Below are 26,728 nucleotides of genomic sequence, written 5' to 3' on the forward strand. Positions count from 1 at the left end.
TCTATATTGAATGATCCGTGAACATATTTTTTTAAACTTTTTTTTTATTTATTTCGCATTGTTTGTAGTTCAAAAAGTTTTCTTTGCAACCACTTTGCAGATAAACTAAAAATTAAAAAATAAAAATTACAAAGATGATAATATAATTAATAAATAACAGAGAAAAAAAAAAAAAAAAACAATCATAGTATGCATTATGCAGTCAACTATATCCAAAGGGCATTTTATGACTTACAATACCGATATTTTTTTTTTCCTTTTTTCTTTTTCTTAAGCACGTTGAGCAGCACGCTTGCCTGTCTGGGCCTGGAAACCAGACTTAATGGCCGAAACGGATCTTGTGGATCCACAGGCCTCACATTGCAAGAAGAACAAACGGTTTTCCTTGGTCAAGATCGTATCCGGGGACTTGCAAGTCTTGCAGGTGACATACTCGACAATATAACGACGCAAGACAGCCTCAATTTGCTTTTGTTGGAAACGACCCTTGATCACCAAACGTTGCGATCCATCAATGGATCCAGAAGTACCCAATTCTGCAAACAAGAATTGGATCACATGCTCAGGCTGACGATGCATCCTCTTACAGATATCTGCAACATTTGCAAACACAGTCTTCTTGTTGCCATCACGCATGACTGAAGGTGGAACGATCGTGTAACGTTTCTTCTCCCCTGCCAACTCTGGATTGTTTTGACGCAAGATCTTGAAAACGCGTGAGAGCAATTCCGTGTAGGTGTAATCACGGTTCGTACCCACCCAACTCTCCTCTGCATCTGCACCACCGGCCTTACCAGCACCAGAGCGTCCTGCGGCACCTTCCTCATCCTCTGCTGCAAAAATGTCATCAGGGTCACGGGCTCCACCTTCCTCTCCTTCCTGATCCAGACCATCCTCAAAAGCAGAGAAATCAACCTTCTTTGCCTTTTTCTTCTTCTTCTTCATGTCACCGAAATCAAACGACTCTCCAACGTCGCCGGTAGCGCCTTCCTCACCGCCTTCAGCAGGAGCAGCAGCAGAAGCATCGTCCTGTGTAAGAGAGAAGGAAAGGAAAGGAGGAAAATAAATAAATGAATATGGTCGGTGCCTTTTTTTTTTTTAAAAAAAAAAAAAAAAAAAAAGCCTTTTCTATTTTTTTCTTACCTCGACTTTGACTTTTTTCTTCTTCTTCTTCTTCTCACCAAACATTGCCATTGGGTCAATATCCGCATCATCTGGTAATAATAAACATAGTAATAAATAATAAGTATACAATGAGCCATCTTGTCAACAGAACATAACAAAATAAAGTAATACGGCGTAATATTTGGAATCGAATATAAAAAGTATATTCAAGTAAGAGAAGATATAGAAAGCAAGTAAATTACCTGCAGCGGGCGCGGCCTCCTGAGCAACTTCAGCACTCTCCTCAACAGGAGCTTCTTCTGTCTTTTTCGACTTTTTCTTCTTCTTCTTCAAAGAAGGGTCAAATTCGCTCAACTAAACATCGTTTTTTTTTTTTTTTTTTTACAAATGGACAATAATAATAAAGTCAGATGAATGGATGAATAAATGAGTCGATCCCAAAAAAAAATAAATAAATAAAGTCATGCTCGAGTCTTAGAAAAAGGGAAAGTGTTGATCTTTATTTTTTCAAAGATCGATTTTTTTTTTTTTTCCTTTCTCTTTTTGCTGTGAATCCTTACATCAACCTCCTCCTCATTGATTTCCATGTTTTGAAGTTTTTCTTCGATTTCCGCCATTGTATACAGCTGTAAGATGTATGTGTGAGTAAAAAAAAAAAAGAGAGAGAGAGCTTTTATTCAAAGAAGCTTTTTTTGTAGTGTCCCAGTTTACTCTTTCAAACAGCACACACATCTTTTACGTTCAGTGGCTTGTACAAAATCTTTGCCGCAGTTTCGTAATAACCACAACTTCTTTAAAAAATGCCTAGAATCACAAAACAAAGACTATATATATGTATTTACCAGTGTCCGTTTACCTGAGATAGGAAATAAAAGGTCTTTCTTTTCCTTTTCCCAGACACTTGGATACCGAGAAAAAAAGGTAGTGCCGTTGGAGAGCATCTCACATGGATGGGTGCCGTGGAGACCGCAATGAAATACGGTGTATTCAGGTCCACTGTTCAAACATAATATCAAGATGTATTGAAAAAAGAGACACTGCATCCGCTAAATACTTCAGCTGGATTGCGGTAAAGAAATCATATTTAAACCAAAGAGTATGTAAATAAAACGACTGCAATCCGTCATAAGACACAATTGTTTGTCCATGAGAAGTCTTGTTACATTTTGTATCGAAATCGAAATTTTAAAAAACCGCTATGATTTAAGCATCAAAATATATTTGCTTGATCTCCTCTCGTAATCCACTCTACAAATGCACATAATCCTGAAGTCAGAGCACAGCGTCGAATCGTGCCCAGAGCAGCAAGCCAGGTGCTTCCAATATTTAGCACTTGCAATTCAGGCATTTATTGCGCTGCTCTGACAGCGCTACTTTTTTACACTCGAAACAATATGTTAATTTATTAAGAGTCGAGAAGAATATAGAACCAAAAGAAAAAGATAAAAAAAAGACGATTCATCAATAAACAATACAAGTCTTCGAAAACAGACAGAGAGACGGAAAAGACAGATAAACAAACAGACAGATAGACAGATAGACAGGCAGACAGATGAAAAAAGAAAAAAAAATGTAAAATATAAAAACGCATAAAAAACTATACAAAAAGGACAACTGCCGGCTTATATAAATGAATAGTAATTAAAAAAAAACCCCCCAAATCATGATCTTCATCAAAATAGCATCTGGGCAAGAACTCTAATTCTGACCCCAGAACTGTTGATTGTTGTTATTGTTGGTGCGGCCGGAGCCTTGGTGCTGTCCCTGATGCTGACCAGGATGATAGCCTTGATGATGGTTGGGATACTGATAGTTGGAAAACATGTGCTGTTGGTAGTATGCCTGTTGAACAGGATTCATTGCTCCAACTCCTTGCTGACCTTGAAGAGAGGCTCCGCCTGTGGGCTGAGGTCCCGCATTGGCAGACTTGTCAGAACCTCCATAGTTTGCAGAGTTGGAACTTCCTTTGTTAGCTCCTGCGTTCGATGCGCCCGCGCCTCCTTGTTGCTGTCCAGCTAAAAAGCTCTGCATGCCAGGGTTTCCATATTTGCCATAATGATCATTACCAAGTCCACCCATACCATGAAGTCCAGCTCCAGACATATCATCATAACCTGACTGAGAATATTGGTGGTGACCACCTTGGCCTGCACCAGTCGAACCATAATTGCCATAAGGAGAGTTGTTCACTGATCCAGGTTTGTTGGAATGCTGTTGTTGCTGGTACATTGGATATATGTTCTTGTTCATGAAAGGTTGACCATATCCTGACTGCTGATATGCATTAGGGAACTGGCTGTGCATATAATAGTAGGGATAAAATGGCATGCCTCCCATGTTGGGATAAGCTTGCTGTTGTTGAAGTGTCTGCTGTGCCTGTGTGGAGGCTGTTGAGGCCGCTCCTGTAGTGCTGACAGCGGCAGATGGGTCGTGACTATACTTGTTGTCACGAGTCTGGTAGCTATTAGCAGCAGTAACAGGCATTTGGCCATACCCCGTTGGATCATAGTACATTGCACGCTGCATGTCATTTCCATAAAGTGCACCATAGTCATTGGGAAGAGTGCCCATTGGGCCCATACCAAAAGTACCCAGCTGATTAGCTGTAGGCATGTATGATCCATAGGGTGAGCTCATAGCATCATGACCCATTCCGGGATGATGATGATGGGGTTGGCCGAGATAAGTGTTGATAGGGTTAGAAGGGTCCTGACCAGCATATATGGTATTGGACCCAGCAACTGATTGACCGGCGGCAGCGGGTGTTGCACCTTGGTATCCTGACGCACCAGGAGGGTTATTAGGCTGGCGGCCATATGCAGCGGGCTGTTGCTGTGCTGTCTGAGATGGCTGAGTGGGCTGAGCTGATTGAGCTTGCTGAGCAAACTGAGCTTGCTGAACAGGTTGTGCTGGCTGGGCTTGTGGAGTTTGTGGAGCTGGTTGAGCTTGTTGAGCCGGCTGTGTTTGTTGAGGAGGCTGCACAGAGCCATTGGCCTCGGCTGGTTGATCGGGTTGCGTCTCCACCTTGACCTCTGGTTTCGTTTCTGGCGCTACTTCTTTCGTTACTTCAGGCTCAGTCTCTGGTTCGGCTGCATCCGCATCCGCGTCTACCTCCGCATCATCGTTCAAGGAGAAGCTTCCAAACTTGAGGCTAACGCTCTGAAGAGCGGAAGATCCACCAGGCATTACTACAGGAGCATCCTGGTTCAAGCGACGCGGCTGCGACGCGGGTTTTTGCTTCAATCCTGGAGGAGGACCAACTGGTGCAATAACGGCAGCGGGCGGTGAGGCAGCGGGTGTTTTCACTGGCTCTGGTTCTGTTTCTGGTTCTGATTCCCGTACTGGCTCAGATTCAGGCTCAGGTTGAGGCTGGACTTCTACTTCTGGTTCATGTGCAGGCTCTTCAATATCAGTTTGAGGTGTGGGTTCTGTTGCTTCTGGTTCAATAGTTTTCTCTTCCTGCGCTTCTTCAACAACAGGAGCGGATTCTATTGTAGGCTCAACAGTCGGTTCGTTAACAGGCTCATCAGGCTTTTGTTCTTCAATAGGTGCAGATGTGGATTGAGATGTAGGTTCATGTGTAGGTTCATGTGCAGGTGCAGGTGCAGTAGCGGGTATACTCTTTGGTGCAGGCCTAATATTCCAAATTTGATGATTACCAGTTAATTATTGGTCTATTCGCAAATAAGTTATTTCATATGCCAATCAATATTGTTCTCAAATACATACTTGACAATGTTAGCCCATGACATTTTGCTTGCAGTTGGAGCGGTAGGAGCGTTGACTTTACGAGTAGAAGTTGCGCCACTTGAGGCTGCGGGTGTGTCCCATGAATCTGTAGTTGCTGAGGATGATGATGGTTTGTCATATGAATCTGTAGTTGTGGTAGACGTGGCAGGTGCACTCCATGAATCTGTACTAGTGGTATTCCAGTCAGGAGCGTCTCCTGAGTTTACGAGGGCAGCAGAATTTACTGAAGCATCTTTTGAATCGTCATGAGTACCATTCAAACTCTTTGCTGTTTCATCTTTGGCAGGCACTGCAGGCTCTGTCATAGACGTATGAGACCTAGCAATATTGGCATATGATAGCCCGTTGCTTGGAGTGGTATCCACTTTACCAACAGTCCTTGATCCGCCCAATGCTGGATATGCCTCCATTTCCTTAGCAGTACGTCCATCACCATTTTGGGCACGAGATGAGCCACCTTTGTTTGATCCACCGCGACCTCCGCGGGATCCATCTAATTCCAATATAATGACACAATCAAGGAAATGCGGCGGAAGTAAGGTTAGATACCATTTAACATACATTGCCTACATTCTTACAATAATCATAGCTAAAAAGGATATTCAAAGCAGAAGCAAGCAAAAACAGAGAAAAAAAAAAAAAAAAGTACCAGTTCGACCACGCGATCCACGATCTGTGAATGCGCCGCGCTGGGCGGTAGAGCGGTTGTCGGTTGTGGCCTTTGTCTTAACAGCCTTCTTCTTGCCCTTAACCTCGCCCCATTGAGAGGCATGGCCTATATTTTGATACCATAAAAAACAATAAGGTTAATATTCCATCAACATAAAAATAGACGTCCCAAGATTGATGACAAGCCAGAGGAAAATTTTCTTTGCGGAGGACATAAATGAAACAATGTCCAATAGGCTGTATGCAAATCCACTTTCTTTCCTATCATAAATGCCCTGCCCTGTTCTGCTCCGTCCTGTTCTTATCCCTGTAGTTGCCACCGATGTTTCTTTTTCATTTTTAGCAGGCGGGAAGAGGACCACAGCGGACACATTGAATTTAAAGTATAACCCCAGAACTCTTTTATATTATTAAATTGCCTGCCATTATTAAAATACATATTCAGTAGTACTAAAAGCTCGATCCCCCTTGCTTGTCATTTCACATTGACCCACATTAACGATAAACATCGTCATCAAACCACAAAAGGGAAGGAGAAAGATCCGCCGCCTCTTTGTCAGTCAAAAATTATGCTCTTCCTCGATGAGCCTCAATCCTTTTTCATGATGCCACAATTGTTTGTGCTCATGCAGACAATGACACAGAAACACGAATTTGCTGAGAAAAGGGGGGCAAATGAACTAAAAAGAAAGCAGGGCACAGAGAATAGGAAAGGGGGAGACACAAAGGTGACAATAGGGGAAAGAGTAAAAAAAAATGAGGAGTAAATCGCACCCTTAGACACCCTAACGTTTTTTTTAGTACCTTCAGTAATACGAAGAGTCGCTAGATTAGCATCTCCACCGGCGTCCTGAATGGCGTACAAGAGATCTTCCTCCGTCCAATCTGCAAAGAGCTCCTTCAATGACGCAAGTGATGCTCCGTGTTCACGACGAAGTTGACGGAGGTCTTCTGGTTCATCTTTACCGCCTGAGCGTCTTTGTGTACTATGAAATGTCATTTGCTATGAAATCGAAAATAAAAATTGTTTTGATGTAAAAGTTGTGAATGCAATTAGTGTATGGACAACAGTAGAAAATGAGCCGTGTTTAATGAATGAAAGGAAGAAAAAGAAGGAGAAAAATAAAAAGAAGAAAAAATAAAAAATAAAAAAAAATAACACGACAACGAAAAAGATGCCGACAAAGTGTCCATTCTGGACAAAGTCGCGTGAGTTGTTGTAGATCAGATCATTCTTCTGCACCATTTAACAAATAATACCGCTCTCACGCACCCATTTTTTTTTTTCTTTTTCTTTTTTTATCACCCAAATACCACATCGATAATATCACTTCATCCATGACACTCCTACCCAATGATTGATATACGACAAAGCCTTTTTTTCTTTTTTCTTTTTTTTTACAATTTACTGTATATCGCTCATAGTTCCATAATTTTCAATAGGGAGCCCTGGAGTAACCCTGGAAAATCCTGCAATAACTTTGTGAAGTGTTCATAAAAATATAGAAAAGAAAAAAAAGCATCGCTTACCTTATTTGTATATAGAGTGTCTGTCTGTTTATCTGTCTGTGTTGCCTGCGTGTGAATGTGTGTCGTGTGAGGAAAGGCGCGTCTGGGGGGGTTCAGAGGGAAAGAGAAAGTTGAACTTGGAACAAGTTTTATATCGATTGGGAACAGAGCAAAGGATAAAAAAATAGAAAATAAAAACGGTAGTGGAGAAAATGTTAAAAAAGAAGAAAAAGAAAAGGGAAGAAAAAGAAGTGCAGGCTGAGGTGTTTCCTGGCTACATCAGTCACCGGAGACAAACCAGACCACAATCACAGTTTCTTTTGCCTTTCTTGGCAATTACATTAATTAGCAATCTTTAAGTCCATATGTTTACCAATACGATTGATCTGCTTTGTGGATTGTCAATTCATGGATTATTGTGATGCACATGTCACCTGCTCATTGTTAACAGTTGCGATCTTCTGGCAACCCCTGCTACTCCTGCAGCCCTCGAGAAAATGGCAACTGTTATGTCAAGAACGATTTGGTCTTTTTTTCTTTTCCTCTCTCCCTCTCTTTTTCTTTCTCTCTCTGCTGTTTATTACAACGCTGCATTATGGCTACCACGACAGAAACACCTTTGGACTTGTCAAAGCTCCATGCCTTGTCCCATGAAGTTATCTCAAAACAGGCTACGATCAACATCGGTAAAAACACCGAAAAAGAAAAAAAAATAAAAAATAAAAAATAACAAATAAAAATAAAAATTGATCCAGGAGCAATTTGTCAACAGAAACAGTGATCGTCAAAGCGTTATAGAGCAGACAGGATCAACAGGTGCTGGATTCATCAAAACTTTTTTTTATTTATTGATTTACTTTCATGATCATCAGGTACCATTGGACACGTAGCTCACGGTAAATCGACTGTGGTTAAGGCCATCTCAGGAGTTCAGGTATGCAATACTCTCATGAAGACTGCTCTTAAGGTTATTTTGTTATTGTATTCCGCAGTATCCTAATGGAACAACATGAAATACCCTTTTCTGGTCTGGAAAAATGATTTCAATAGACTGTTCGTTTCAAGAACGAGTTGGAGCGTAACATTACCATCAAACTGGGATACGCAAATGCCAAGGTATTTGTTTTTCCTTGACTTTTCCTTATTGCAGGGAAAATAATGAATGACAAGGACAGTATGTTGAACATCGGTCTATTTCTGTTGCTTTGCCCGTCTATTCTTTCAGATTTATAAATGTCAAAATGAGGCATGTCCCCGTCCTGGGTGCTACAAGTCCTACCGCAGTAGCATGGAGGACAACCCCAAGTGTGAACGTCCCTTCTGTGGTGGAACCATGAAGCTAGAGAGGTACAAGGATCTTCAAAAAGTCATTAAAGTAGTGCAATGGTTTCAGGATTATCAACGTCATGTTCGCTTGCCAAATATCTCACCGTTGCACCTTTTGCTTTTCATACATATAGACATGTCTCGTTCGTCGACTGCCCTGGTATACTTTTTTTTTTAAAAAAAAAAAAAAAAAAAAAAAAAAAAAAAAAACTATTTTTTCCTTTTCAATTTTTTCTATAGACAGTGATTGAAAGAACTGAACCATTGCCAGTTTGTCTTTAAAGCTCGGAACAACTGAAGATTTACTTGTTTTGGTTTTACTCTACATAGGACACGATATTCTCATGGCCACCATGTTGAACGGAGCAGCTGTCATGGATGCAGCTTTGTTGTTGGTTGCAGCTAACGAATCTTGCCCTCAGCCTCAAACTAGTGAACATTTGGCTGCTATTGAGATTATGAAGCTTGAGCACATCATCATTTTGCAGAACAAAGTGGATTTGATCAAGGAATCAGCCGCTCAGGAGCATTATCAGAGCATCTTGCAGTTCATCAAGGGAACCATTGCAGATTCTGCACCTATCGTCCCTATCTCTGCACAGCTCAAGTACAACATTGATGCTGTCAACGAGTACATTGTCAAACGAATCCCTATCCCTGTCCGTGATTTCACTGCAGACCCTCGTCTCATTGTCATTCGTTCCTTTGATGTCAACAAGCCCGGAGCTGAGGTCGACAGCTTGACAGGAGGTATTGCTGGTGGCTCCATTCTCAGCGGAGTGTTAAAGGCAGGTCAATTTTAATGCTCAACCTTTTTTTTTTTCAGTCAACGAACTTTTTCATGTTTGTGCAAGGAATAAATTTGGCCTTGCTCAAAAAAAAAAAAAAAAAAGGTATACTAATGCTTTCCATTCCTTTTTTTTTTTTTTTAACTTGATAGCTTGGAGATGAGATTGAGATTCGTCCTGGTATTGTTACAAAGGATAGTGAAGGCAAGATCAAGTGTAGACCTATTTTCTCTCGTATTGTAACTCTTTTGGCAGAGAGTAACAACCTCAAGTTTGCAGTCCCCGGTGGTTTGATTGGTGTCGGAACCAAGATTGACCCTACTTTGTGCCGCGCAGATCGTTTGGTTGGTCAGGTATTGGGCGCAGTTGGCAAGCTGCCCGAGGTTTACTCAGAATTGGAAATCAACTACTTCTTGCTTCGTCGCCTTTTGGGTGTCAAAACAGATGACAAGAAGCAGGCCAAGGTCACCAAGTTGACCAAGAATGAAGTTTTAATGGTCAATATTGGGTCGACCTCCACTGGTGGACGTGTTATCCAGGTGAAGAACGATATTGCCAAGATTGCTCTTACTGGTCTTGCATGCTCAGAGTACGTATTTTCATTATTATCACCATTATTTTTTTGTGTGAGTTAAATATAACTGGTAACAAATTAACTTTATGACTTTTTTTTCATTTTTTTCTTTTTCATCCGCTCAGGTCTGGCGCCAACGTTGCTTTGTCGCGCCGTATTGCCAACCACTGGCGTTTGATTGGATGGGGCCAGATCACTCGTGGCTCTGCTGTCCCTATTTGAGAAACTAGTGATAGAGTTTAAAAGTGGAGAGTGAGGAAAGATGCAGAAGAATCTAGAGAGAAATATTACAAAAAAAAAAAAAAAAAAAGTTTTATCTTCTACCTGGATGTATATTGTATTTCACCCGTAAACTTTGCATTGACCTAAAAGCGTAGTAGCATGTTTTTATTTACTTTGAACACTCTGACCTTTTATCTTGAACTGGGATGCCTATAGTATTTACTAGGGGACATATTATGCATCGCTCCTTGAGGTAGTAAGAGGATACTTTGGTAAAATACTAGCTATTAAAAGGTCCCAGCATGTCGCTATCTATACACTCTTAATCTCATCCTTACTCCATCACTCCATCAACTCTTTTGCATTATGAACAAGCTCAAATGAGATATCCCAGAAATTGTTTCGCTTGTTGGTGGCTTCCTTGATCAAGGTGACCTCGTACGTTGCATTCGCATTTTCAAGGCTTTTCATGATATACTGGCTCATTTAGGGAAAGATCGGTTTCGTCAGATCCAACTCATGAAGTTCAGCATCATCCTACTAATGAAGCACTGGAGATGCACAAGAAATAGATTGAGGACCCTAAGCTTGATAGCTTCTTCCTGACGAAGTACATGTCATTGCAAGGCTGTGATCACCTCTAATCCATATTTTGTATCAACAAGTGTCAATTCGATATGAGTCCGGTCTTCGACTTAATCAAGTCTCATAGCTCCACGATCACCCATTTTACATTTGAATCCCCAAGTTTACGAGGAATAAGGGAGGTACTCACCTTGAAGAGTTGGCCATTTATAATCCACGTATACTCGATGATGAAGTCGACCTGTTCTTTCAAGTCTGCAAGAAACTTCGGTTTTTGAAAATGACTCGGGTAGCCATCAACCGGGTACTTTTCGCCTTTTTGGATGACAACGCGGACAAATTCATACTCCCATATATGGGCGCACTGGATCTTCAGAATGTCCAAATACTCAGCCCTTCACATACATCACCATATTGCCTCGGCGTTTTAACCAGAAGGTGTCCAGGATTACGTTCATTTATTTTTTATGATTATCCTTGGCTCCCTGAAATTGAACAAGACAGTGTTCCTTCATATACGCTGACAAATCTATTAGATCTATACTATAAAATCAAAGGACGGAAGTATGGCAGGACTTCTCGCACAGATGGTGGACAAAACGTACGAAGAAGGGAGCAGAGACTCTGCGGTACAATTGAGATACTAGAACTCGATAGAAAAGTAGAAGGGGCTGATGATGTTGTTCAAACAATGCTACTTAATTGTCCACGTCTGATGAAACTGGAGGGCCTAAACACAGTAACAAAAATGTCTGCCACAGAATGGGTCAACACTGGATTGACTGGAATGTTGGTCAGGCTTGAGGTTGATGTTGATCAAAAGATTATAGAAGGTATGCGAATGCAGCGTATTGCATTTAGGTGGCCAGACAAGTTAGCTCAGCTACATATCCTTGACCTGGCATCTGCTCACAAGATGAGGGAAATCGAACTCAAATGGTGCATATATATAGCCACAAGCGACGTAAACTCTTGGGAAGTTTGGCGGGGGCTTCTGCTACCATAACGTTAGTTTTGCTACTGCAATAAGCAATCGCTCAAACTGTATTTCGGAAGATGCTATCTTGCATTGGTTTGAAGAATGACTAAGTCTACAAGTAAATTGATTATGCAACATGTCTTATCTTTCAAGAGCATCCTTCTTTTCATGAACAAAAAACGCAAGCTAATGAAAAGAAATAAAAGGAAAAAATAACGTTCGGCACCTAGCATGTAGTTTAAGTAGAAGACTGTAAGGGGAAGTGATACTCCATCGGTTCTTACTGGGGTACATGAAAAAAAAAAAAAAAAAAAAAAAAAAAAATCATTGGCTTGAAAAAAAATGGCGGCAAAGTGGCAAAATTGTCAACATGTCACGCATTCTTCATCATAATCTCGCTTCATCATTTCTCTTTGCATGGCGAATAGCAAAAACCTGAATCCCTTGGATCTCCCAGAAATCATTTCGCGAGTTGGTGTCTTCCTTAGTCGAGATGATATCCTGCATTGTATCCAAGTCTGCAAGGCTTTCCACAATACACTTGTCAAATCCATTTGGAAAAGGGTCGTTATAGTAGACTCAAGATATCCTACCGAAGAAGCATTACAGAACTACAAGGAATACATTGAGGAGCTCGTATTTCACAATAACTTCCCAAAGGAGTGCGTGTCATTACAAGGCTGTAATCGGCTCCGATTCATCGAGTCTATAGCGCAAGACCCATCCGATCTGAGTCAGGTTGTCAACTTGATCAAATTTCATAGTTCCACAATTACCGGGCTTAGGTTTAGATGCTCGCATTTATGGGGGATATGGGAAGCCCTAATGGAATGCGTCCACCTTGAAACCCTGACTATTTACGATTCAAACATACTACTCGATGGAGTCGATCCTTTTTTTCAGGTCTGCAAGAAAATTAAGACCTTGATCATGTCCGACGTAGGAATCCTTCGGTTACCTTCCGGATTCGTGGACGATAACACGGATGAATTCATTTTTCCAAATGTGCGCAAACTAGAGCTTCAGAATGTTCGGATACGCTGCCCTCTACAACAGCATTCATCATCGTATTGTCTCGGCATATTGACTAGAAGATGTCCAAGATTACGTTCATTGAGTTTCTATGATCTCAGATGGGGCACCCAAAGTACACAGCAAACAGATATCGATTACTACAGGACAGCATTCCAGTATCACTTATACACGCTCACAAAACTATTGGATCTGTCCCTTATAAGTATGCAATTAAAGGACGAGGAAATGGCGGCACTTCTCAAACAGATGACTGAACTAAGGCAGCTAGTTGTCCCAGAATGTGATTTCGGTCCACTTTCCCTTCAAGAATTACTAGCAGATACACAGGAGATTAGGGATGGTGAACGCCTAGTGCGAAAAAGAAGGGAGCGGAGACTCTGCGATACACTTGAGGATCTGAGCTTCAATAGACGAGCTAAAAGCCCCGATGGCATTGTCCAAACAATACTATCTAATTGCCCACGCCTGAAGACACTATGGGGACCTAAAATCACAGTGACAGAGATTGCCAGCGGTGTAGAATGGGTTAGCACTGAACTGACTACCATGGAGGTCATCCTTGAGGTGGATGTTGATCAAAAGACTGTAGAGGGCATGCGAATGCAGCGTATTGCGTTTAGGCAGCTAGGCAAGCTGACTCGGCTACAGAGCCTTGGTCTGACCGGGCTCTATTCATCATATGAGAAAACTCGGACACTAGACTTGAAGTTAAGTGCAGGTCTGGATGAGCTGGTCAACCTGAAGAACCTGCGTTGGTTATCGTTTAGTCGAGATGATGACCAGGAAATCCAACCTGAGGACAACGGATATTTACTTTGCTAATAGAAATGTGGTAATTGCAATAATAAAAGAGGAAACGATGGTGGTCGTTATGACTCGAGCGGTAAATATCTAGCTGCAAAGGACATTCGTAAACTGTTTGGGAGATTAAAAGGACCTTCTGTCAGTTTCGATATAGCAATCAATCAAAGTATGCTTAGAAAATATAGAAACAATGATCAGGTTGTAGAGTGAGGCAATGCATTTTTTTCATTTTGGAAATGATCAACTCTACTTGATTTAAATGTCTTTGCAAAGACATTTTGCTTATATTGGCCTCGATAATATACACAACAAAGCGACACGACGTAAGGCCACGAATGTATCCTGGCGGTCATTGACACGAGCGATAACCAACTGTTTTTATTGATTCAGAAGATCAGAAAATAATGAAAGATGAACTTGTGGCCCTTGCCTTAGGAAGGCCAAGAAATATATATATTTCTGTTATCACGGTCTGCAATTACAAGCAGCTTGTCATATCTATGATGCTGTTTCTCAGGAAGATGACGCATCAGGTTAATTGATTCCGTGATATCTCAAGGAACAAAAGCGCAAACCAAATAGAAGCCCTGTTTAATATTAACAGAGGTATACAGTTAAATTGAGGTAGAGTGATATTCTATCGACCCTGGCCTTAAAAATCTTTTGGCCAAAAAAAAAAAAAAAAAAAAAAAAAGCCGTTCTTGTACACACTCTCAATCTCCTTCCTTCATCTCTTCACATGATGAGCAGCAACAAATTGAATCCCTTGGAGAGTCCAGAGATTGTTTCACTTGTTGGTGAATTTCTAGACCAAGATGATCTCTTGAGTTGCATTCGTGTCTCCAAAATTTTCCATAATACACTCGTTAAAGCTTTATGGAAGAAGATCATTGTTAAATCAAGATACCCTAGTGGGGAAGCACTGCAGAATTACAAGCAACACATCGAGGATCTTTCGCTTTATGGCAACTTCCCAAAGGAGTACGCGTTATTGCAAGGTTGTGTTCGCCTCAAACGTATCGGTTACTATCCAGGAGTATCCCAGGACTCTCTCACTCCTAATCAACTTTCCAATCTCATCAAGGCCCACAGCTCCACTATCATTGAGCTTAGGCTCTACTATTCAAGGTTACAGGATATATGGGGAGCATTGTTAAAGTGCACTTATCTTGAAAACCTGATCATTCGTGAAGTATATATACTTGATGATGAAATCGATCTCTTCTTTCAAGTTTGCAAGAAACTTCGGTGCTTAGACATGACTAACGTAACCATCGATCAGCTACCTTCCAACTTCTTGGACGACAACACGGACAAATTCATTTTCTCCAATATGGACACAATAGACCTTCAGGATGTCTGTATACTTAACCCTCCACTGCCGTATACATCATCATATGGCATTGGCATGTTAGTCAGGAGATGTCCAAGATTACGTTCATTAAATTTCTGTATCGAAAGGGTGCACTACAGCATACGGCAAACACATTTTGATTTCTACAAGGCAGCGCTCCTTCATCAACCCTACACACTGATAAAACTATCACATCTATTCCTTATAAGCATGCAATTAAAGGACGAGGAAATGGCGGCACTTCTCAAACAGATGACTGAACTAAGGCAGTTAGTTGTCCCAGAATGTGATTTCGGTCCACTCTCTCTTCGAGAATTACTAGCAGATACACAGGAGATTTGGGACGCTGGACACCTAGTGCGAAAAAGAAGGGAGCAGAGGCTCTGCGATACAGTAGAAGAGCTGCACTTCTCTACGCTAAGCAAAAGGACGAATGGCATTGCTCAAGCGATCTTATCCAGCTGTCCACGTCTGCAGAGTCTGTGGGGACCTACAATGACGGTGACGGAGGTTGTCAATGGCGCAGAATGGGTTAGCACTGGACTGACTGCCATGGATGTTGGTCTTGAGGTTGATGTTGATCAAGAGACCGCAGAAGGCAAGGACAAGGGCCGCATTGTGTATGAACGGGTCCGTAAATTGACTCAACTACGGCCTTACGATGCTTTAGAGTATAGCCGTCTATTATCTTTTGCAGGCCTGACTTGAGAGAAGAGATAAACGTGGATGAGTTGGTCTGCTTTAGGGATCTATGTTTGCTAGTGGTAACCAATAGCAGATATAGGGAAATAGAATTTAGATACTATGATAGCGAAGAGTTAAGGGATTAGAACTAGAATTACTCTATTCAAGTCCAGTACATTGATGACAGCTAATGCCCCACCAATTAATATAAAGAAAACCTTCTAACTGTTAACAACGATCAATGTCGCAACGATCCAAATATAAGACATACAAAGGAAGCGTAATTCAAGGCACGTTAGTGTCTCGACTTGACCCTATAGTACCCTCTATGTCTGAAGAGCTTAGGTGGACCTAGAGCTACATTGACAGCAATTGCTAATGGTACAGAGTGGGTTTGCACAGATTGACTAATTTATGGGTTAGTCCCATAGCTAATGTTGATTAAAAGACTGTAGAGGGCATGCAGCGTATTACGTTTAGGCAGCTAGGCAAGCTGACTCGGTTACAGAGCCTTGATCTGACCGGGTTCTATTCATCATATGAGAAAACTCGGACACTAGACTTGGTCAACCTGAAGAACCTGCGTTGGTTATCGTTTAGTCGCGGTGATCTCCAGGAAATCGAACCCGAGGACGCGACATGGATTATAAACAATTGATCCGATATCCGAAGCTTGCAAGGTGCTATGAACAACGAGAACTCTGCAATGGCTATTTACCCTAATCGCACAAAATTGGCGGCGTGAAAGACTAGATTATCTCTTCAGAATATGATTCGAAAACATGACTCCTGAATATGAACCTCTGAAGTGATATCTATTATAACAAGAAGAATAAAGGTGATTTTTGTGAGCTGAATAGTGCATACATAGCTATTAAAGGCGTAAATCATCTGGGGAGTTTGACTGGGTTATCTGCTACTGGAAAGCCAGCTTTGATATCCTAGCTGTGCTTGGCTTTCTATCCAGTTGTAATAAGTCAATATATTAATTTAAATCTAGAAATAAAAATGGTGGCAAAATTATCAGTATATATGGCTATTTGCATTCTTCATCTCCATCATCTCTCTTCACATGAAGAACAATAACAACCTGGGTGCTTTGGATATCCCAGAAATTGTTTCCCTTGTTGGTGACCTTGTCAGTCAAGCTGATCTCCTGCGTTGTATTCGCGTCTCCAGTACTTTTCACAATACTCTAATCAAATACATCTGGAAAAGGATCGCTATTATATGTCATTCAAGATACTCTACCGAGGAAGCACTGCAGGGTTACAAAGAATATATTGAGAAGATTGCATTTTATAGCGACTTCCCAAAGGAGTTCAGAAATTTTTGGGTTGAACACATCGGCTACTTTGTGGAATCATCTCAGGACACTTTTTTGAGCGATCTTTCCAATCTCATCAAGGCACACAGCTCCAGTCACCAATCTTGGAATCGAGTCGTATGATTGAGTTTACGGGAACTATGGGAAGCACTACTGAGATGCACCCATCTTGAGGGTTTAAGGCTATCTAAAGCATGTATAAGCGATGGTGAGGTCGAGCTTTCCTTTCAGATTTGTAAAAAAAAGCTGGGACCTTGCACATGTCCAAAGTAAGCATCAACCAGCTACCTTCCGGATCCCTGGACGAAGACATGGATGAATTTTTTTCAAATGTGCGCAAACTACAATCTCAGAGTGTCCGGATACTCAACCCTCCATATCTGCACACATCACTATATTGCTATATTGCCCTGGTACAGGATTACAAATATTGCTATTCAATGCTTTTATTGAGTCCATCGGATATAGAGAACAATCATCTATTGATTTCCATAAAGCAGTATTCCTTTATCGGCCCTACATCCGGACAAATCCACCAGCTATACGTTTTACGTGGACTGAAATAAAGGACAAGGATATGGCGGCACCTCTCAGACAGATGACGAACTAAGATGTCTAGCTATCCTAGATTGTCATGTCGGCGCACTCGCTATTCGAGAGCTACTAGTGGAAAGGCAGGAAACTTCGGATAGTGGACACAAAGTACAAAGAAGGAGGGGCCGGAGGCTCTGTGATACTGTTGAGGAACTGAGTTTCTTTACGGTAAGTGAAAGCAGTGATGGCGTTGTTCAAGTAACCTTATCCAATTGTCGGTATCTGAAAGTGTTCTCTGGATCTACCATTAGTGTAACAAGAAGTGTTGAGGGAGTAGAATGGACTACATATCATGAATGTCGAACTTGAGATTGATGTTGATCGAGAGACTTCAGAAGACAAGGAGAAGGGACGTACTATGTATGAACGGATCCGTAAATTGGCTTGGCTACATTCTTCTAACGCTATAGTGTATATCCGTTTACTATCTTTTGCAGGCATTAAGTTCATTATTAAGGCAAAGAGGCTTATTAAAAGAGTCAATTTGGTCCTTTCTATTTTACTATACATATGTATATGCTTCTCATTCTTCGCTTTTCCTTGTTCCGAAGCGGCTTTGGTCTTTGTTACTATCGGACATATGTCATAAATTGGATCAATCTACGGTATACAAAAGTCTTTTGACGCCTCAAGAGGACTGAAATTTTATTACCAAGGCCGAGAACAAGCGCGTTTTTATCTGGCAAGTATAGTACCAAGAGCAGGGAGGAGCCCGAAAATAATACCAGCGTCACCTCCTAGACCTGCCATGTGTTACAAATTAGCAATAAGGCAGAAAACTGCTTATCAGACAACGCTGAGACATCGGTGTTGGTTAGGAATGTAGAAGAACCGGATGGCCATCGGCGACTTGGATATTGTAATCACTTCAACATAGGATTCATAGGTGACATTGGAAATGCTCTGCTTCTTTCTTTAAGGCGTTGGCTCGAGCCTCGTTAGGCTACAGGCAAGGTCTCTTGGTGATATTGAAAAATGAATACTTTTGTCCCGAACAAATGCCCGCGGCTAGACTGCGGTTGGTTTAGTAATAGAATTATGATATATATAATCTATGTATGGCTCTGTTTGTAGGTCAGCAGTCCGCAGACAAACCTTTAGGGACCATTTTCAGGATCACTAAGGATGCAAAAGATACTCATATTTGTTCAGACTAAGCACCACCATCTTGTCCCAGTCCAGACGGAATACATAGTTACTGCGTTGGTCGATGTTATTGATAAGACTACTCTTTATCTGTCTTCATACTCTTCCTTCTTGAGGGAAATATTACTCCTGTAGTGCCGATAATTCTAGATGCCCGATTGGAATAGTAGATGCGCATAATAATATTCGAGCTGAGATGACATATAATAGACACAGCCATTCGAGCTGTAAACTCCGCGGCCTCAATTTTTTTTTTATTGATTGAGTTGTGAAACGGATTCAGTATATCGTTTATGACATGCGAAGAGAGATATGTATATATATATATATTCATGTAGTTGATTGTTGACGGCGGGGATCAATAAATAGAAAAAGGATGGTGACCCACATGTCAATCCGTGAACGTTATTTAAACTGTTTTCGTCCCACTGTTGACTTTTTTTTTTTTTTTTTTCCTTCACTCCACTGTTTTTTCTCTGCTTCTTCTCTTCCTCTTCTCCACTATCCTTTCATTTTTAATCCCATGGATACCATTCAGGTTAAAGGTAATAAATATAACTTTGTCAAGATGGAAATATGAAAAGGCTGATCACGCTAGTCCGCCCCAATTTGCAGCATGCAGGAACAACTTGAATTATATATTATTTTTTTTCATTTTGTGGCACCATGAATCCAACACTCGATTACAACAAACGGATGCTTCATTCATTGTAATGTTAATGGTTGAACATGAGGATTGATCAACCTTCTCATCTCTACTTCTCTGGGATTTTTTTATTACTATTGCTATTATTATCCTCACTCCTCAGATCGACTGATACCGAGTTTACAGGATAATTTATCTTTACACTGGACTTCAATTGTGCTAAATTCTTATTCGATTATTCGTTTTTGTTTAATGCTAGCCCGTTATTACGTCGCTCAGCTCGACAAGCAGCTGGAGCAATACCCCCAATTGAAGCACCTTGAGATTGCCACCGGTTTGCCCAAGGCCTATGTCGTTCTTGGAGCTGGAGCTTTTGTCTTCTTGATGATCTTCTTCAACTTTGCTGGAAAACTCCTCTCCAACCTCTTAGGATGGGTTTACCCCGCCTACCGTTCATTTAAGGCATTGGAGACTCAACAGAAGGATGATGATACTCAGTGGTTGACTTACTGGTAAATCGGACAAAACTCTTGTTTGCGTTGGGATAAAAGTTTTTTTTTTTTGGGCTGTGTTTCACAACGGAAAAAATATAAAAACTTACCCAAGGAATACTTTTCTGTGCATGCATGTGCATGGTGTACGTTACGCTTTTTTTCCTTATTGAATTAGGACTGTGTACGGATTCGTCTCTATCCTCGAGTCCTTCACTGACATCCTCTTGTACTGGTTCCCCTTCTACTTCTTCCTCAAGACTGTCTTCCTTCTCTGGCTCATGCTTCCTACCTTCAACGTAAGCTGTCTTGGTTTTTTATTTATTTTTGTTACGTGAAAAAGGTTTAGTTTTCGTCTGTACTAGAATGACTAATAGCGTATTGTTGTATTTCTTGATCTCCCATTGACTGAATAATAGGGTGCCTCCACCATCTACACTCGCGTCCTTCGTCCTTTCTTGCTCCAGCACAAGGAGGAGATCGACTCGTCCTATTACAACTTGAAGGCCAAGGTTTCTGCTGCCGCTTCGGAGCTTGATGCCGCTCATTAATGAAAAAAGACTTTAAAGAAAAGCTTTACTTCAACATTTTCATTTCGATATAGAGCCACATTTATTTATTTAGCATTGTGAATAATCTTCGAATTTTCAAATATGAAAAATATGATATGACACTTTTATATAAATATGCGCTGAGCGTTTTTAGAAGCATGTAAAGGACCAATTAAACTATGGTATAATGGTATTTTAAGTTCGTTTTATCCTTTTTTTTTTTTATTCTACTTTTTATTTATTTTGTTATGTTTTGTTATGTTTTTTTTTTATGATCTCCTGTCAAATGTCTTTTTACTTTCTGCCACCTTGAGCAGGTTGTTGCCTTTCACGTCGTGCAGCGTCCTGAAGCAATGCTGTATCAACTGAAGGGGCAGGCAACTGTACGTAACGAACAACTGATCCACGAATGAAGCAATTCTTGACAGCGAGCTATTGAGATTGAGAAAGTATAATAAAGTGATAGAGCATAAGGCACACAGGTTTTTTTTGTATATCGAATCATAAATATTTACGGAATTAGAACGTTCCGGTGATTTTCTTATTGTCCATAAGACATTCATACTGAGTCGCCATTGGCACTATCAATATGTGGTTGTATTGTATCTGGTTGTTATGTGTGTAATACAATGCGTGTCCATGCAATAAATAACAGGGCAAGTGTTATGGAGATCCTTGATCCATGCTCTTTGATCTAATGTTATTCCAGCTCTCCAGGGATTCCTGACCCAAGACTTTTCTTTTTCTTTGGCTTTCCCAGAAATTTCATACCATATGTGGATAACGCTCCTCATCTACAACCTTGATATTATCGAGTTTGATGTTCAAGAACTGGTCCACAGAGACTAAGACGCCTGTAATAGCCAAATCGTTCTTCAACTCAACTGTTACTGGTTGACCGACCAAGGTCTTGAAAAATGAATAGAAGAGCTAAGTCGTAAATCAATAAAAGAATGACGAGAAAAAAAAAAAAATAAAATAAAAAAAAAAAAAAAGATAGGAATGACAAGGTATGAGGGATTGCTATATTTTTTCCATAGCGATATTGTTATAACCACGACTCGGTTTTTTCTTTTTCTTTTTTTTTTTTTTTTTTTTTTTTTTTTTTTTGGGTTGATGCAACTGCTGAAAAGCTGATTCCTCTGCCTTGAGGCATTGTTCCAAATTGAAAGTCTTTTATATTTGTCAACACAATTTACAATCCTGGCTCAAACATTCACTGATTGATGCAAAATTACTGCATTGAGTCTCCTATATGCCTTTGAAGTAGAGCTAAAATGCTGTCCGATGCTTTGTCCTTGATATCTTGTCATATGTTCCTTTGTATTGTGTATTAATAAGCTCACCATTATGTCGTTTATGGAAAGGCGTGCAGAAGACGCGCGAGTGAAAAAAAAAAAGTGGGTGGAGAAGCGTGAAAGAATGTAAAACTGAAATATGTATTTTCTTGAATTATTTCAATGCAAGTCACCTTCCTGCTACGTCGTGGTGCAAGACGAACTTTTAAGCTCAACAATAGAATCAACACCGTCAACGAGCGCCTTCAACCTCGAGGTCACCATCAGTGACCCATCAAAAGCAGCTCTGTCAAAGGTCCTTTAAGCTCCGACTGATAACCAGTTATTGTTGCGGTTATTTTTGAAGAAGACTATATCCACAGATAAGGATAAAAAGAGCGAGTCGCGCAGCGTTAGAAGGACGATGGCCATACATTCTCGAGTCTCTCTTTTAAAACGTCATCAAACCCCTAAAGACACCTACTTTGCCATCAATTTGGCAATGCTACAGATAATGATAATGAGTGAACTTGCTAGCTTAAAGGCTCACGGCAAAAGGTTGATGAATTTTCGTTGAGATCCATTTTTAAAAGCATTTGCCGATTCTGATTAAACTTTCGGGTGCTCTTACAGCTCCCTGTTACGTACCGAGGCTTGGAGTGTGCCTCAAAGGCACCATAAGGTCAGAACATTGTGTGGCGGCCATGGCAGGATCTTAATAGGAGGCTCTCGCCTGGCAACAATAATAAAAACAGCCTTTGGTCTCCTTGACATTAAGACCAGAGAACATTTCACTTCCGACCCCAAGCTCCCATCTCCAATCGTACTTTCAGTCACCAGAATACTGTTGTTCAACAAAAAGTAGAAATGTAACTTCCAGTGATCAATATTTACCCTATATATCTGCAGTTCTGGCTCTCCTTGATGCTATAACTCTTCCATTTGCAAATGATATTCGCCGAAGCCATCCACAACCACCGTAGTTTTTCGAATACGCTGGGACCTCTTGAACAGATCGCAATAGCATTGAGACGGAAACGGGCCTTATGAAAACTCCAGATCACCATGCATTAGAGGATCTCTTTCCTTCGACGCAACGGTTCTTAGAGATTGGGAGATAATGATTAAAAATAGTGGTCTGGAAACTTACGCGAGAAATAATGCCTCGGCAATCAGCAGTCAATTTATACGTGCCGCTGCTAGGCCATCTAGGTGTCCTATCGGCGCGTCTTCTACGTGATAAGTGCAGACTAACACATGTATGTGTTGCCAAGACAGCTAATTCGACAGCGGATAAAATTTTTAACACTTTTTTCGATTCACGGGAAGCCAAGAATATGGCGCCAAAGAACGCTTCTTTGTTTCGCCGAAATAGAATGCTGTATATAGAACTCTCAATAGTATCAAGGTGACGGTGTAGGGCGGATTTAAGAGTCTTAAGGTGGTCAATAATCATGCTTCATGTCAACTCTACAATGAACTACGCCAAAGAGCTTCTGCACCTTCACTCTAACCTCAGCTATGTATGGTCGGGTAAAACGAAGCGCATGGTCATGATGTTAGTCAACAAAAGCGGCACTAAAAAACGAATTCATACCTACAGATCAATACCAAGAGCATAAAAACCTGCAGACAAAGCTCTATGCTAAAAGAGCAGGAGGAAAGTTACCATGGAGTCACTTAACAGAACCAATATCAGTAGATTTTGATACTCTAGGCGATACCCATGGATATATTAGAAATGCAGTACAATGTAGATACTGTTGAGTTTATTATGGTCTCGTAGAGGGCCCAACACAGCCTAGGCGACTGGTTCTTTATTCCTTCTTTTGTTCACAGAGCTATTGGAGCAATGACTATTCTCGTTCAGATAAAGAGCCTTCTGCAACACTCTTCATCAGTTATAAATAGATCATCAAAGACCCCTTATTTTACTCATAGAACCATTTGAGTACTAACTGCTCTCGTTCGGCCTTTTTGTGTCGTGCATTTCTTATCAGTGTTCGAAGTATTTTTCTATTTCTGTAGCTAGCAGTGGCCGGCTTCACAAACCATCCAAGAACTACATCTCTAATCCCAACTTTTTCAACAATAGGCTATTCGAGAAATATTTAAAATGGAGGTTGAAATGGCAGACAATTCTATTGATACTGATTCGCAAGAAAACATGTTGAGAGACTCAAGGACGTTTAAAGAAATGGGCTAAATGTAGCCACTAATTATTTGGTTTTATGATTTTTGGTATTGCCTTACTATTTTGGTTCGTGGAGGCGTTTCCTTTTTACTTTGATAGCTCGCTATGGTCTGGATCTTAAAGGTAAGCTCCTTTGTTGAAGGTTGCTTTGGGTACAGTGGGGCAATAGGATGCATCAGTGGCGTAGGAGCCGGTGGTGGCATGCCCAATGGCGAGTGTGCCAATAGCAGGTGAGATGGCAGCTGAGCTGCCGGTGATGTAGAGACTGGGGACGGAGATATTGATTGCGAGAGTGTCGTGTTCGGGATATTTTGTCCCAACAGGCTCTGCGCCTGTTGCGGTACAGTCTCGGCTACAGGCACGTAATAAACAAACGAGTTTTTTTGACTCTAACTTTTCAGCAATCTGTGATTCCATTGTCGAGTGTTGCGGGAAAATAGATAAGTGGTGAATGGGGTAAATGGTCTGACCATAAAAGAAGCGGCGCGGCAATTTAAACCTTCCTTTTTTATATTGTCTCGTGACTTACAAAGCCACGCATAGGTGCGTATACAAAGTAACTTCGCCCTGAGCACTTCATAACTGGACATTCCATTGGCAACTCATTTCCTTTGCACAATCAGCAAGCTCAACAAGCCTAATAGAGCTGTCGATAGGATTTTTGACAAGAATAATTTGATTTCAATATATAGGCAAACCACGGGGGTTAAATATTAAGTCATGTTGACTCCACCTGAGCAATTTGGTATTGTCGAGCCAGGACTTTACCGTTCAGACACGCTACACCCATCCCATTTTCCATTTATCCGCTCACTCAACCTCAAAACCGCTATTCTTCTTACACCAGAGCTTCCTTCGCGTGCCATGTCTAATTTTTTTGAAGAGAATCAAATCCGTCTTATTGATTTAGCACTAGGATCATGGAAGAATAATATGTCCAACAATAGCATTAGTAACAATAGCAATAATAATAATAGTAACAACAATGCTGCTGATGGACAAGGAATAGGGGAAGCAGTTAGTGGGTCTGGAGCTGGAGCTGGAACTGGAACTGGGACCGGAAGCGGTGGAGCATTGGCAATAGCAGGAGGGGGTACTAATGTCACGTTGACAACACCTTCAGTTCCCGCAGCGCCTTTCCAAACTAGCTGGTGGAAACCATTAAGCGAAGAACTAATCAAAGATGGTCTGGAGATGGTTTTGGATGCCAAAAATTACCCCATCATCGTCATGGATACGTAAGTTCTTTTATTACTATTATTGTTTTTCCTATTCCTTACAAGATGCTCATAAGTTCTTAATATCATTTATTACATTAATGTGATCATTAGGTTTGATCCTTAATCTTTTTTTTATCACTATATATTTTTTTTGTCATTGCTGATAGATCTGGTATTCATGAGATTGGAACATTTATGGGATGTCTGCGTCGACTACAGCATTGGAATTTTAGTTCGATCATTGTGGAGTATCGTGCGTATGCAGGAAGTAAGGCACGATATGTTAATGAGCAATTCATAGAGTTGTTTGATATTGATTGGATCACCTTGCCAGAATGTCTGCCAACATGGTGGATTGAACAGGAACAGATGTGGGTATGTTTTCAAAAACCTTTTTCTATCATTTTTTTATCTTTTTGATGATATGGTGGTTTGAACTTGAATATGGAAGAGCTTCAATTCATTTACAACTTTAAAATTGATAAAAATGGTGATAGAGAGAAGAAGAAGAAGAGAGAGAGTTGCAGTTGGAGAAGGAACGAGAAGCTGCAGCATGTCAACAGAACGAACAGAAACAACAACTACAACTATAGCAGCAGTAGCAGTTGATACTATATATATACATACTATAATTCTATGAATAACTTCATGGCCTCAAAATTAAGTAAAAAAGTGACGACTCAATTAAAATTCCCTTAAAAAAAATAACGAAAACAAAAACAAACAAAATCAAACGCGACGCGAATTTTGTCCCCCCACTTTTCTTTTTTCCTACTCAGACCTACTACTCAATTCTTTTTTTCTTTTATTTTTTCCTACCATCGTCCACAACTATTCATTCCCTCCTCTTGCACTATGAGCCCTACCAATGCTGAGAAACGCACCATTGAGATCGATTCCCAACCCAACCCAAAACGCATCCACCACGACGATTCACTTAAACGCTCATCTTTAACTCCTACAGCGACTACTGTCATTGTGACTGATACAGCAGAAACAAAGACAACAGAAGCAGCTATTCCAGCTACTTCAGCCACTCCAACCTCTTCAACTACGTCAACACCAAATACCACTATCGCTGCTGTTACTCCTGTCGAGTCTGTAGAGGGTAAAGGACCCAAGTCAATTATGCTCGGTCCTTTACTTGTCAAACGACTCTCCGAGAAGGCTCGAATTCCTACCCGTGGAAGCAAACATGCTGCAGGGTTCGATCTATACAGGTAACTCAATTAATTTGTTTTTATTTTTATTTTATAATTTAATTAATACTAAAAGAAAAATGTTTTAATTATTTAGCGCAAAAGCCATGACCATCCCTGCAAAATCTCAAGGTGTCGTACCTACAGATATTAGTATTGCTATTCCTGAGGGCACTTATGGTCGAGTAGCACCTCGAAGTGGCCTTGCTGTCCGTCACTTTGTTGATGTTGGCGCTGGAGTTGTTGATTATGACTATAGGGTAACTATTTTTTTTTTTTTCTTTTTTGTTTTTTTATATTAATTCTTATTATTTATTTACTTGCTTTTTTTTTTTTTTTTTTTTTTAAAAAAAAAAAAAAAAAAAAGGGCCCGATTGGTGTTGTCTTATTCAACTTTGGGCAGAATGATTTTGTGGTGGAGGAAGGAGATCGTATTGCTCAATTGGTCTTGGAGAAGGTTCACATGTGTGAGGCTGTTGAGGTGAAGGTAAGGGCCATTTTATTTGATATTCACTTTTATGGTTACCACATGCTCGTCATATATAATAATGGTAAGAGTGATACTAACGAGAATAGATACTAAAATAATAGGAATTGGATTCTACTGAACGTGGATCTAGTGGATTCGGTAGCACTGGTGTCAAGCTTGTATAAAAAACCCCTCATTTATCAACAAAAC

General features: G+C 40.6%; 9 protein-coding genes across 9 annotated transcripts; 6 read left to right on the forward strand and 3 right to left on the reverse strand.

Moving 5' to 3' along the window:
- Positions 1-54: 54 nt before the first annotated feature.
- BCR41DRAFT_321454 (domain found in IF2B/IF5-domain-containing protein) lies at positions 55-1,822 on the reverse strand. The gene is made up of 5 exons (XM_022021440.1): positions 1,686-1,822; positions 1,368-1,479; positions 1,144-1,214; positions 236-1,029; positions 55-105 (listed from the first exon to the last, which is right to left on the reverse strand). Exons 1-4 carry the CDS (start codon positions 1,740-1,742, stop codon positions 271-273), a joined length of 999 nt encoding a protein of 332 aa, XP_021882377.1. The 5' UTR covers positions 1,743-1,822; the 3' UTR covers positions 55-105; positions 236-270.
- A 1,001-nt stretch (positions 1,823-2,823) lies between these two features.
- Positions 2,824-6,544, reverse strand: BCR41DRAFT_395343 (hypothetical protein; the record flags this gene model as incomplete). Its single annotated transcript, XM_022028721.1, has 4 exons — positions 2,824-4,759; positions 4,855-5,368; positions 5,525-5,650; positions 6,349-6,544. The coding sequence occupies 4 exons, from the start codon at positions 6,542-6,544 to the stop codon at positions 2,824-2,826; spliced, it is 2,772 nt and encodes a 923-aa protein (XP_021882378.1).
- A 1,020-nt stretch (positions 6,545-7,564) lies between these two features.
- On the forward strand, positions 7,565-10,032 carry BCR41DRAFT_421390 (P-loop containing nucleoside triphosphate hydrolase protein). The gene is made up of 8 exons (XM_022030015.1): positions 7,565-7,739; positions 7,926-7,987; positions 8,104-8,169; positions 8,279-8,400; positions 8,514-8,539; positions 8,710-9,167; positions 9,320-9,756; positions 9,867-10,032. The coding sequence occupies exons 1-8, from the start codon at positions 7,649-7,651 to the stop codon at positions 9,961-9,963; spliced, it is 1,359 nt and encodes a 452-aa protein (XP_021882379.1). The 5' UTR covers positions 7,565-7,648; the 3' UTR covers positions 9,964-10,032.
- Positions 10,033-11,903: 1,871 nt separating this feature from the next.
- Positions 11,904-13,446, forward strand: BCR41DRAFT_351761 (hypothetical protein). The gene has a single exon (XM_022023851.1). It carries the CDS (start codon positions 11,945-11,947, stop codon positions 13,382-13,384), a length of 1,440 nt encoding a protein of 479 aa, XP_021882380.1. The 5' UTR covers positions 11,904-11,944; the 3' UTR covers positions 13,385-13,446.
- A 630-nt stretch (positions 13,447-14,076) lies between these two features.
- Positions 14,077-15,617, forward strand: BCR41DRAFT_351762 (hypothetical protein). Its single transcript, XM_022023852.1, has one exon. It carries the CDS (start codon positions 14,106-14,108, stop codon positions 15,426-15,428), a length of 1,323 nt encoding a protein of 440 aa, XP_021882381.1. The 5' UTR covers positions 14,077-14,105; the 3' UTR covers positions 15,429-15,617.
- A 3,317-nt stretch (positions 15,618-18,934) lies between these two features.
- Positions 18,935-20,342, forward strand: BCR41DRAFT_351763 (TB2/DP1, HVA22 family-domain-containing protein). Its single transcript, XM_022023853.1, has 4 exons — positions 18,935-19,016; positions 19,377-19,629; positions 19,787-19,907; positions 20,028-20,342. The coding sequence occupies exons 1-4, from the start codon at positions 18,995-18,997 to the stop codon at positions 20,157-20,159; spliced, it is 528 nt and encodes a 175-aa protein (XP_021882382.1). The 5' UTR covers positions 18,935-18,994; the 3' UTR covers positions 20,160-20,342.
- Positions 20,343-20,395: 53 nt separating this feature from the next.
- Positions 20,396-21,562, reverse strand: BCR41DRAFT_335378 (u6 snRNA-associated sm-like protein lsm2). The gene is made up of 3 exons (XM_022021978.1): positions 21,506-21,562; positions 20,931-21,089; positions 20,396-20,591 (listed from the first exon to the last, which is right to left on the reverse strand). The coding sequence occupies exons 1-3, from the start codon at positions 21,506-21,508 to the stop codon at positions 20,454-20,456; spliced, it is 300 nt and encodes a 99-aa protein (XP_021882383.1). The 5' UTR covers positions 21,509-21,562; the 3' UTR covers positions 20,396-20,453.
- Positions 21,563-24,223: 2,661 nt separating this feature from the next.
- Positions 24,224-25,379, forward strand: BCR41DRAFT_351770 (tyrosine phosphatase family-domain-containing protein). Its single transcript, XM_022023854.1, has 2 exons — positions 24,224-24,868; positions 25,018-25,379. Exons 1-2 carry the CDS (start codon positions 24,351-24,353, stop codon positions 25,268-25,270), a joined length of 771 nt encoding a protein of 256 aa, XP_021882384.1. The 5' UTR covers positions 24,224-24,350; the 3' UTR covers positions 25,271-25,379.
- A 599-nt stretch (positions 25,380-25,978) lies between these two features.
- BCR41DRAFT_304027 (dUTP diphosphatase) lies at positions 25,979-26,703 on the forward strand (the record flags this gene model as incomplete). Its single annotated transcript, XM_022020743.1, has 4 exons — positions 25,979-26,070; positions 26,147-26,309; positions 26,417-26,536; positions 26,641-26,703. The coding sequence occupies 4 exons, from the start codon at positions 25,979-25,981 to the stop codon at positions 26,701-26,703; spliced, it is 438 nt and encodes a 145-aa protein (XP_021882385.1).
- Positions 26,704-26,728: the final 25 nt, after the last annotated feature.

This window comes from Lobosporangium transversale (assembly GCF_002105155.1).
Source record: "Lobosporangium transversale strain NRRL 3116 chromosome Unknown BCR41scaffold_14, whole genome shotgun sequence".
NCBI classification, from domain to species: Eukaryota; Fungi; Mortierellomycota; class Mortierellomycetes; order Mortierellales; family Mortierellaceae; genus Lobosporangium; species Lobosporangium transversale.